The sequence below is a fragment of the Odocoileus virginianus genome, chromosome 11 (assembly GCF_023699985.2).
Source record: "Odocoileus virginianus isolate 20LAN1187 ecotype Illinois chromosome 11, Ovbor_1.2, whole genome shotgun sequence".
Lineage (NCBI taxonomy): Eukaryota > Metazoa > Chordata > Mammalia > Artiodactyla > Cervidae > Odocoileus > Odocoileus virginianus.
Window position 1 is genome coordinate 37,116,939 of NC_069684.1, and position 11,722 is coordinate 37,128,660.

The 11,722-nt window shown below is 53.7% G+C and overlaps 1 protein-coding gene and 1 long non-coding RNA gene across 6 annotated transcripts in view; one reads left to right on the forward strand and one right to left on the reverse strand.

The window, feature by feature from the left end:
• Positions 1-4,035, forward strand: part of DISP3 (dispatched RND transporter family member 3) — a 238,036-nt gene extending 234,001 nt beyond the window's left edge. For all 5 annotated transcript variants that reach the window (XM_070474286.1, XM_070474284.1, XM_070474283.1 and 2 more), the window contains 4 exons: positions 443-602; positions 1,198-1,311; positions 1,707-1,873; positions 2,799-4,035. In XM_070474286.1, coding sequence (XP_070330387.1) covers positions 443-602; positions 1,198-1,311; positions 1,707-1,873; positions 2,799-3,161 — 804 coding nt within the window. In that variant the 3' untranslated portion in view covers positions 3,162-4,035. The remainder of the gene's footprint in view (positions 1-442; positions 603-1,197; positions 1,312-1,706; positions 1,874-2,798) is intronic.
• Positions 4,036-4,662: 627 nt separating this feature from the next.
• Positions 4,663-8,157, reverse strand: LOC139037492 (uncharacterized). The gene is made up of 2 exons (XR_011490351.1): positions 7,844-8,157; positions 4,663-4,881 (listed from the first exon to the last, which is right to left on the reverse strand). It is a non-coding gene; the product is annotated as an uncharacterized lncRNA (long non-coding RNA).
• Between the last annotated feature and the right edge of the window lie 3,565 nt (positions 8,158-11,722).

The following is an 11,722-nucleotide window of genomic DNA, read 5'->3' on the forward strand; positions in this document are numbered from 1 at the left end:
GAACAATGATGGGATAGCACCAAGGGCTTAAAGAGCCCAGAGGATGCCTGTCTTCGGGCATCAAGGAAGGCTTCCTGGAGGAGATGGAACCCTACTTGAAGGAGGGGCAGAAGCCGGCCATGCGGGCAGAGGAAGCAGCATGGGCCAAGGGTGGGACTCCAAGCCAGGGGCTCTGGGAGTTGGAGATGGTCCTGTTGGAAACGGGCAGGGACTTGGGTTGCTTTGGGACCTGCTGCCACTGCTGTGAGAGTCATGTGCACCCGAAGGCTGGTGGGAGGTGGCCTCGGATGGGCTCACCCTTCACCCCCCCACCCCATGTAGCACACTCCATTTGCAAGTGTCCAGGGACCAGCTGCAGCTGTTACAGAGCTGACTGGCCATCGCCAGGGCAGCGTAACAGGCTTCAGCCATGCACCTGTCTCACTAGCTCGTGTCCCCGCAGACCACGTACAAGGGCAAGTCCTCCTTCCAGACCTACTCGGACTACCTCCGCTGGGAAAACTTCCTGCAGCAGCAGCTGAAGATGCTCCCTGAGGGCTCGGCCCTGCACCATGGCTTCCAGACCTGCGAGCACTGGAAGCAGATCTTCATGGAGATCATAGGCAAGCGGCAGCCCCTCCCACAGGGTCCCGGCACAGTGGGCGGTGGCAGGTGACCTGGACCAGGGAGGCTACAGGACAGGCCTGGCCTGTCTGAGCCATGCTTGTCTTCTCAATTCTGGCCAAGAGCCCTGCAAGAACTGGAATGACACAGGGGCCACCAACACTGATTGGAAACCAGAGTTTGGGTCCCATCCTGCTTGGGGGCATCTGGCCACATCCTCTGATCCAAGTTTGCCCGCTTAAAAAGAAATGGTAATGATGGTAATGGCCATCACAGCCAGCAGTCATTACCATTACCAGTGACTGCTGTAAGCAGCCATCTGTCATTAGGAGCCCTTCTCGATGCCAAGCCCTGGCTGAGGCCTGGCCCGTGTTATCTCTTTAAACTCCAAATGAGGCCCAGGTCGTAGGTACTGTTATTATCCCCTCTCACAAATGAAGAAATGGGGATTCAGAGAGGGCACGTGGCTGAAAGCCGCCAGAGTGCACAGCTGGCTGTGGCAGTGCCGATGTGCGTGACCCCCATGCCTCTGAACACGAGGGTGAGGGGGCTGTGGGTGCAGCCCAGCTGAGGGCCCTCGCTTCTCCCTTGCAGGGGTGCAGAGCGCCCTGTACGGCCTGGCCCTGTCCCTGCTCATCTGCGTGGCTGCTGTGGCCGTGTTCACCACCCACGTGCTCCTCCTGCTGCCCGTGCTCCTTAGCATCTTGGGTAAGTGGGCCGAGGTCTCACTGGTGGTCTCAAGTTTCTCTCCACCCTTAACTCCCATCTCTTCAGTGAAGGTTTCCCGACACACACACAGCCCCCACCACAGAGGCAAGAAGAGCCTCTGTGACAGTTGTTCGTAGGGCTGTGCACCCAAGAGGAGCCAGCTGGCACCAGGTGGCAGGTCTCAGCCCAGGGACGTGTTGCTGTCCCCTCTGTCACCTCTTTCAGGCCCCCTCAGCCCTCTCTGGCCCTGTCCCTCCTCATCTCGCCTGTCACCCGAGCTGGGGGATCTACCGTAGACTTCATTACCTTCCCCAGAGACCCTCTGAATTTGCCCAGCCCCCTTCCAGGACTGTATGGGTGGGGCCAGGTCCAAGCTACCTCCCTGCCCCCTGCAGGCATCGTGTGCCTCGTGGTGACCATCATGTACTGGAGTGGCTGGGAGATGGGTGCTGTGGAGGCCATCTCTCTGTCCATCCTCGTTGGCTCCTCCGTGGATTACTGCGTCCACCTGGTTGAGGGCTACCTGCTGGCTGGAGAGAATCTGCCCCCCCACCATGCTGAGGTGAGCCCTCCACCTGCCCCACCCATCCCCAAGGGATCTTCTCCCTCCCCAGTGCCACTGATGAAGGCCCCCAAGGGTAGCTGGACACCATGGTGTCCGATTCCCAACCAGGATGTGCTGCAGGAGCCTCCGTTTCCAGGGCCATTCTCCACACCAGGGGACTTGGGTTCTCAGGCAGCTGCACCCAGCATGACTGTGGGCGGTGGATGGGTCCACCCCCCAGCTCTGTCTCCCTAAGTGAGCATGAGGGATTGGACCAGCCGCTGTCCAAGGGCCCTTCCTGCTTCTCAAGTCCCTGATTCCCAGTCTCATTCTCAAGCCCAGGAAGCAGGTCTGAGCCTTTCTAGTTGTGACCCTGAGGCCACCCTGCCCTCACTGGACCTTGTGGCTTAGGGAAGACATACCCACGTACTCAGTGCCAAAATAAGCTCTGGGTCTCAAAGATTTTGGTTTTCCCCAGTTTGGAATTGTTTTGATGTGAAAAATTCATAAATACATAAATTAAATCGGTTATACATTTAGCTGCTCTGGGTCAAAAGAAGGAATCAGTTCCAATCAGGGCTCCCAGGTTCAAGGACCCACTGTGCAGATCATCAGTGTTCTGATTGTCATAGCGATGTTTAACCTGCCCCCGCTGTGTGCCCTGTCCTGGGCACTGCTGCAAGGGAGCGGGTTTTATGTCCCCGCAGAGCCGGCGGAGCAGGTGCTGTTATTACCACACCCACACCCACCCCCCGCAATACACACACACACACACACACACACACACACACATACATTTATTAAGGTGGAATCAGAACCCTACAGGGTCAAGGCTGGCCTTGGACAGCATGTGTGTGTTTCCTCAGGGCCCAGCCGCCCATCCCAAGCCCCAGGCAGGGAGCGATCCCTTCCAGAGCCCCAGCGTTCTCTCACTTATGCCCAGGACGCCCACTCGCAGCGCCAGTGGCGGACGCTGGAGGCGGTGCGGCATGTCGGCGTGGCCATTGTCTCCAGCGCCCTCACCACGGTCATCGCCACGGTGCCCCTCTTCTTCTGCATCATCGCCCCGTTTGCCAAGTTCGGCAAGATCGTCGCCCTCAACACAGGCGTCTCCATCCTCTACACGCTCACGGTCAGCACAGCCCTGCTCGGCATCATGGCGCCCGGCTCCTTCACGCGGACCAGGACTTCCTTCCTCAAAGCCCTGGGCGCTGTGCTCCTGGCGGGGGCCCTGGGGCTGGGCGCCTGCCTTCTGCTCCTCCGGAGCGGCTATAAGATCCCCCTGCCCAATGGGACCTCCCTATAGCCCTGGCACTACATCTGGACTTGCACACCTTTGGTCCAGTGGGTGGGGGACGAGATGCTTGTTCTCTGCGCCCAGAGGCACTTTGTTCGCAGCTCAGCTACAACTCCTTATGTTCCCAGGCCTGGGCCAGACGTCACCCACCTGTGACCCACACTGCCTTCATCGCAGTGCCAGCCCCTGCTGGGTGGTGAAGCTGGCTGCCGCTCCCCACTGCTGGACACTGGCAGCTGCCCTGCATCTCCCCCATTAGGGGAAGAGACCAGCCCTCCTGAACCTGGTTCCCACAGGGGTCAGGTGATTTTTGCAGGGGGCTTCCCTCTGCAGAATTTCCACACTGCCTCAGTGCTCACAAGAACTTTCTGGTGTGGTTGTTACAGGGCCCCCATTCTATGGATGTGAAAACCAAGGCATCAGAAGACAAAGTAACTGACCTGTAGCAGGGTCAGTGGCACAGCCAGAGTGGCCTCCCTTGGGGACTCTGCAAGAAGAGCACAGAGGGTTCAAGGGCAGGGCCTCGCACCCCCTGCCCCCCCTCCCCATCAATTCTACGGCGGCCAGTGCTGGGTGGTCTTGTGGTCCTCCCTAGGCCTTTAGGTCCTGGCCTGGGAGGACGGAAGGACCAGCCTGGGTTACTGCATGTCCTATCCCCGGCCCCAGACTCAAGGGAATCTGCTCTCTGGAAAGCCATGGGGCCCCAGCACAGCCTTCCTCACAGATCTGAGCCCCCCACCTGACTCTGTGGGTGGAATTTAGGGGAGGGGGCAGCCCCTGGGATGGGGAGCTGGCCATGCCTGCTGCCTGCTCACAGCAGATGGTTCTTATTAAAGTGAAATGAAACTGCAGACTGCCGCCATTAACACGAGCATTTTAAGCATTGCTGGCTCCATTGTATTCTTCAAATTGAGATAACTAAGTGTTCACATGGTGCCATTGGGTGCCTGGCTCGAGGCAGGCTCTGGGCCTGGAAGGAGATGGAGGTGGAGTGGAAGGGGCAGGACCTCTGGGGAACAGGGTCACAGAGTACTCTGGGAGCCCAGAGTCAGGCTGGGGAAGTCTTGGGGGGCACCACAGGAGTGGGGCCCATTTGGCTCCCCACCAGGACACATTAGCCCCTTCAATGTTACCAGTATCATGCTGTGACCTTCTTCCTCGGGACAGACATTGGCCCAGGGCATTAGGAAGCTGGACACAGACTGAGCTGGGACTGACCCCAGGTGGGTGGGTGGATGGTCCCCAGGTGAGCTTGCCTGGTCATCTGTAAATATTAACAAGGAGGCTGGGCTTGCAGGATAGACCTCAACATCCTGTCACCACCCGGTGCGTGCCTGGCACCCAACAGAGGCTCAGTATTTGCTGAGGGAGCATCACGTCTTGGTTCCCACGCTCCATGGTGAAGACAGACACCAAACACCGGGTAAATGGTATAAGCTGACACATAGCTCTTACCATGCCAGTTGCTCTTCTTAGAGTCTGTCTTAGTAACAAAATGCTTCAGACTGCATGGCTTATAAAGACAGGAATTTATTTTCTTGCAGTTCTGGAGGCTGGAAATCTGATGGAAGGTGTAGGCAGAGAGGGTCATTCTGGAGGTTGAGGGGGACTCTGCTCCATCCCCCACTCCTGGCTTCTTTCTGCTGGTGGCTGGCCATCCTTGGCATTCGTTGGCTTATAGAGGCATCACTCCAATCTCTGTCTCCATCTTCACTTGCCTGTCTTCTCTCTGTGAAGGTCACGTTGCCTCTTATAAAAACATCAGTTGTATCAGATCCTAATGACCTCATCTTAATTTGATCACCTGCAAAGATCCTATTTCCAAAGAACCTCACATTTGGGACTTTTCTGGTAGTCCAGTGGCTAAGACTCTGCACTCCCAAGGCAGGGGTTCAATCCCTGGTCATGGAACTAGACCCCACATGGTGCAACTAAGGAGTTCATACGCCGCAACTAAAGATCCTGCGTGGTGCATCCAAGATCGAAAATCCTGTGTGCCACAACTAAGACATGGCACAGCCAAAATAAATAAAATATTTAAAAAAGAAAACAAGCTCACATTCATGGGGACCAGGGTTAGCCTCAACATACCTTTTGGGAGGAACACAATTCAACTCATAACAAGGCTCAACATGCATCAGCTCAGTTGTTAACCTTAGAAAGTGGGTGCTTGGACCCATTTTATGCATGGGGAAACCAATGCTCGAGAGATTGCCTTGTCAGGCAGCTGCTGGTGGTAGAGCCAGAGTTTGACCCCAACCAGGCTGTCCCTGGTGGTTCAGACAGTCAAGAATCCACCTGCAATGCAGGAGACCCAGGTTCAATCCCTGGGTCAGGAAGATCCCCTGGAGAAGGGAAGGGGTACCCACTCCAGTATTCTTGCCTGGAGAATCCCATGGACAGAGGAGCCTGGCAGGCTACAGTCCATGGGGTCGCAAAGAGTTGGACATGACTGAGTAGCACACAGCCTGTCCCAGAGTGTGTGCTCATCCCTGAGGGTGTGCAGCCTCTCAGGGAATTGCAACAAAGGGAGGTGATGGCACAGGGGCACTCTTATCAAGTGGCTGCTTCTTAGAGAATCTGGATGGAAACCCTTCAATTTGCACTCACCCCTAAGAATTTCCCCATCAGCCTGTCTGAAACCTGAGCCATCAGAGGCCTGGCAGAGAGCACTGTGGCTGAAGGGGCTGGTCAAGGATTCAGGTAGGTCAGCCGGGGCTCCAGCAGCACTTGTAGGGGGTGAGGTAGAAGGCAGAAGGCCACTACTGCAGAGCTGGACATCTTCCAATGACAGAAAGGAAGGAAAAGGCAAACTTATAGGAAAAGTCCAGCTGGGAGGGGGTGGGGCAGGGAGGGAGCTGGCAAGTTGAAAAGACGTCCCAGAAGGTGCTCAGAGAAAAGACTGCCATCTCCAAGTCCTTGTCCTGAGACCTCCCAATAATGTAGTATTAACGTGTGGAGGTATGGTCATTTGCATATCATTTGCATGCAGTCCAGGTCAAGCCCGTTTGTCAGGAAACCCTCACTCAGCCCATTTCCTTGCTTTTAAGAAACAGCTCCTCTTCCTTCCCCTTGGTCTTGATCTTCAGAGGGTACTCTGGGGGTGTCAGGCCGGCAGGTCAAGGGTGAAGGAGGCCAGGCCCTGATGTCGCTGTCACCTCCCTCCAACAGGTGACTAGGGCTCCTCTACATCAATACAACTCTCTCATGACCCTCACAATGCTCCTGAGAGTAGGATTCCCATTTTACAGATGAACACCGTGAGCCCCAGAGGAGGCAGTGACAGTGCATGGCCAGGCTGCCTGTGTCCCTGCCCGTCTCTGCTTCCCTGCCGGGTCCACTCTCTGTGGATGGTATTCTTTATCTTCTCATCATATGTCCTGGTTCCTCAGGCCAGCATGGCAATTGCCCTGTCCAGTTCTGGGTCAGTACTCTCTCTTCTTGGGGCAGGGGTAGAGCAAGGCTGGGGGAGGGACATGTGCTCAGTCGTTTAGTCGTGTCCAACTCTTTGCGACTGTAGCCTGCCAGGCTCTTCTGTCCATGGAACTCTCCAGGCAAGAATACTGGAGTGGGTTGCCATGTCCTCCTCCAGAGGATCTTCTGGACCTGAGGATCAAACCAGTGTCTCCTGCATTGGCAGGCAGATTCTTTACCATCAGTCACCTGGGAAACTCACAAGGGGAAGACTGCTGGTGACTATTTGGGAGCTCCGGGGAAACTTAGCCACACCCTTCGCCGCCTACTTGGCTACAAACAATTCCCCTTTCATCTTGTTTGCAAATATTGGCTCCACAGGGTCCCAGAGGCAGTAACTCCCGTGAAAAGGACCTTGACCTTCCTTCACCCACTAACGCACAGCTCGCGGTCTTAATGAGCTTTTGCTGAGCGCTAATGAGATGCCCTTCATTAGGTCGGGCACAGCAGTTAGTCTGGGATCTGCAAGGATGTGCAGGCATTCAGTGGGCTGGGGAGGGGCAGAGGGCCTGAGGGGAGCCCATGGAGAGGGACCCCTGTCACTTACAAAGGTTCCCTGAGCCCCTGCTTCTCTCTTCTTCCCTTGGAAGCCAGGAAATCGATGAGAGCCAGTGCTTTAAAGTGCTGGCCATGTCCCAGTCCCCATCGGTTCACCTGGGAGTTCTTGCAGCATTCCTCAGAAGGGAATGTCTTTGTCCCATTTTACTGCGAAAAAAGAACCAAACCCCAGGGACTTTCCTGGCGGTCCAGTGGCTGACTCTGTGTTCCCAATGCAGGGGGCCTGGGCTCGCTCTCTGGCCAGAGAGCTATATCCCACATGCCACAACTAAAGATCCCATGTGTGCATGTGTTGTTTCTTCAGTCATGTCTGACTCTTTGCTACCCCATGGACTATAGCCCACCAAGCTCTTTTCTCCATGGGATTCTCCAGGCAAGAATACTGGAGCGGGTGGCCATGCCCTCCTCTAGGGATTTTCCCAACCCAGGGATCAAACTCCTGCATTGGGAGGTGGGTTCTTTACCTCTAGCACCAATTGCGAAGCTCTAAAAGATCCTTGTGCTGCAACTAAGATCCTATGTAGCAAAAAAAAAAAAATTAACCCCAGAGACATGAAGTAACTAGCCTGAGGTCACACAGCTTGTGAGTTATAGAGCTGGATTTCCCGCCTAGGGCTAACAGCTCCTGAGTACATAGCCTCTCTCTAACACAGCCTCACCTGCAAACAGATTTGATTCGCAGAAGCAGCCAGCCCCAGGCCAGCTGGGCAGCCAGGGTCCTCCCTCCTTCATGTTCGTTCACCTGCTTGCTTCTCTGAGAGGAAAGAGCACCAGACTGAGAGTCCAGTGTTCGAGTCTGGGCTCCAGCCTAGGTGACCTGGAGCAAATCACTGCACAGTTTCAATCCCCTGGATAGTGGGGAGGGGACAGCATGACATCTGGGGCTCTGCCTCCTCCCACTTCTATGCTGCCGGATTTGAGTCTCCTTAAGTCAATCTGCCCCAGGTCCCCCGCTCCGAGGCCACCTTCTCCTCTGAGCCTCTCCTGTCTCCTCACTGTTCACATCCAAAGAGCAGGAGGATGCGCACTGGAGCTGTTGTCTGTTCAACAATGATTAACTGAACACGTACTATGTGTCACGCACTGTTCCAGACCTCGGTGATCAAAGGTAACACAAAAACAAACCCAAATCTGACTCCATGGACCTTACAGTTGAGGTAGGGAAAAATCTCTTTAGTAAAAGAACCCTCAAATAAGTAAACACAAACCAGAGGGCTGTGAGGGAGAATAGTGAGGGGTAAGGGCCCCAAGCCTTGTGACAGGGACCCCTGGGGATGTGGCTTCTGCACAGAGATTTAAAGGATGAGGACCGTTTACCCTGCTCTGAGGGGGTTGTTCCCTCCAAGCACAGGCCTCCTTGAGCCACGGAACAGCCTACCGCAGACTGATGCTAATATCTAAAACGACAGATTCATAGTATTTAAGGGTCAAGGCTGGAGCTTTTGCAGACAGGGAAAGCGGTGACAGGCTGGGTCAAGAGATCATCTTGCTATTCTAGGAGCTCAGAGTCACACACCCACACCCCACCCAGTGACCCGAGAGGGAGGTGTGGAGTGGCCCTCTACACACGGTTCTCAGACCAACCTCAGTCTATGGGAGGAGGGGAAGGAGGGAGGGAGGAGGGGAAGGGGAGAAGGAGGGGGGAACAGGGGAGGGGGGAGGGGACGGGGGAAGGGGGAGGGGAGGAGACGGGGGAGGGGACAGGGGGAGGGGAGAGGGGAGGGAAAGGAGGAGGGGAGGTGCCCAGGCAGAGAAAGGTGCCCAGGCAGAACCGAGTCTCCTTTTCCTGCTGGGGCCTCCAGAAGACTTCAGAGTGGCATTTCTGCACACTCCAGCTGGCAAAATACCATTGCCTTTGGCATTCAAGGCTTGGAGGAGCCCTGTGTAAAGCAATCCACTCTAAATAGACTTAATATGAGCCCAGAAGCCAGAAGCCATGAGTGCACACACCACCATGCCTGGGGGGCTCAGGTTGGTGTAGGGCCTGAGGTCTTTGCCCAGCCCTGCCCTCCAAGGCTGCATGGATTTGCCTGAGACTGTTCAGTCGTGTCAACTCTTTGTGACGCCATGGACTATAGCCCACCAGGCTCCTCTGTCCATGGAATTTTCCAGGCAAGAGTACTGGAGTGGGTTGCCAGGGTGGAGTGTAAACTGGCTCTACCATCATAGAAGGGAATTTAGCAACAACTATCAAAATCACAATGGGACGATCCTTTTTTTTTTTTTTTCAATTTGACTGCACTAGGTCTTAGTTGTGGAACGTGAACACTTAACTGCAGCATATGGGATCTAGCTCCCTAACCAGGGATCAAACCCAGGGCCCCTGCATTGGGATAGAGGAGTCTTAGCCACTGGACTACCAGGGGAGTCCCGGCATGATCCTTTTGATCCAGCAATCCCACTTCTGAGAATTTATCCTGCAGAGAAACTTACACTGGGCAAGTTTTTCACTGAAGCCTTGTCTGGTATATCCAAGGACTGGGAGCTCCTCGATGTCCCTCAGCTCAGTAACAGATGAAATAAGTTACAATCAGTCTTCAGACAATAGGATACTCTGTGACTGTCAACAAAGAATGAGGAAGATTTGTAATTGCCAGTATGGGAAAAATGACAAAGCTCTACTAAATGAGAAGAAAGTTGCAAAAAAATGTGTGTAAAACACCTTGAAAAATGGGTGGAGAGAGAAGGAATGCTCATTTTGCTTGTATATCTATAAAGAAACTAGAGGAAACACACAAAAAAATCTAAGGCAGTGGTTACTTGTGGGAATTGGGATGTGGGGACTAGGCAGATGGCAGACAGCCACAGGAGAAGACTTTTATTACAAATCTTTCACACTCTTGGATTTTTTGACTACAGGAATATATTACCTGGATTTTTTTTTTTAAGCCAAGGAGAGACATAGTCTTTATTTGCTTCTTAGAGAACTTACTCTTACTGCAGGGCAGAGGATGCACTCAGGAGGGTGGAGGGGGGCAAGGAGAGCAGTGAGAAAAGAAGGAAGGAGTGCCCCTGCCCAGAGAAGACATCAATAAATATCACCTGAAGTTCTCTGAACTCAGACACTGCCAGGATCCGGGAGGAGGGTGGGCAACAGCAGGCTCCCTGCTACCTTCTCTGAGTAGAGATGTGGACCATCTCCCCCTCTGGTGATGTTCCAGAGCCCCTGGAATGCTCAGGAGTGTGGCATTGTCTGATGCTGCTCCCTCACCCCCTTGTAGTTGAGCCGGAAGAGGGAATGCCTGGAAGGGAGCAGCGCTGGGTAATAGAGCACAGATTTGAGCTCTGTGACCCCCCTGGTGTGGCGTTCTAGAAATTGGGATTAGTATCCTCATTTTGCCTCCATTAACTGTGTGGATTAGAGCAAGTCCCTCCCTCTATTTTAGCCTGTTTGCTCACCCATTAAATAGAAAAATAATATCTACCATGCATGGTTGTTGTGTTTAAATGCGGTAATATAATGCCAAGGGTTTGCGCATAGCGATAGCTGCTAAACCACCATCATTTTCCTTGTCATTAGAACAGAGTTCTCCCAATGCAGGATAGCATTTATGTGCTTGGAGTATCAAAGCACTTCAATAAATAGGAACTATTCCCTCTCCAATTCGTTTCTCTCAGACTATGGGTGGAATACATCTTCTTGTCCCATTGATGTTGGGTCTGGCCATATGACTTGCATTGTCCATTGGGATGTCAGCAAGAATCAAGCAGGCAAAGGCTTGAAGCATGCCCATCCAAGGGGACTTGCTTTCTGCGCTTCTGCCTCTCCATGGGACGAGCAAACCCAGCAGGTTGAGAGACACATGGAGCAGACTTGACCCAACGGTAGTTTGGAGCCAAGCCCATATGACCCTGGCATGGCTCCCCCACCTCTCAGCTGACATCAGTTAATGATTGTTTTAAGCCACAGAGATTGGGGAGATTTGTTATGCAATATTATTGCAGCAACAGCTGGTGGAAGCATTGTTCATTGCATTCATAATAAAGTTGATTCTTTCTACAGCCTTCACAGTCCTTTCAGATCTCACTGATACTTTCCTGTTTCTACTGCATGCCACTGCCTCCTCTTTGCATTTCAGGCTTCAGCCAAACCAAGCTTCCTTCAGTTCCTGATGACCCAGGCTTTGCACATGCTATTTTCTCTGCCTAGATGCTCCTCCTCTCCTTCCAGCATCGTCATGAAAGTGTTAGTCACTCTGTTATGTCTGACTCTTCGTGACCCCATGGACTGTAGCCTACCAGGCTTCTCCATTCATGGGATTTTCCAGGCAAGAATACTGGGGTGGGTTGCCATTTCCTTCTCCACAGGATCTCCCTGACCCAGAGATTGAACCTGTGTCTCCCTCATTGCAGGGAGACACTTTACTGTCTGAGCCAGCAGGGAAGTCAAGCACCTTCCTAGTTCCTCCTAACCCTTCAGGCCTCAACTTTCTCCTAGAAGCCTTGTTTGGTGCCTCAAGTCTGGGCCAGGTGTCCTGGGATGTGACCTCACAGCACTTTGTATTTCCCATGCCCTGGTTGTTTCCTGACCTCCTACT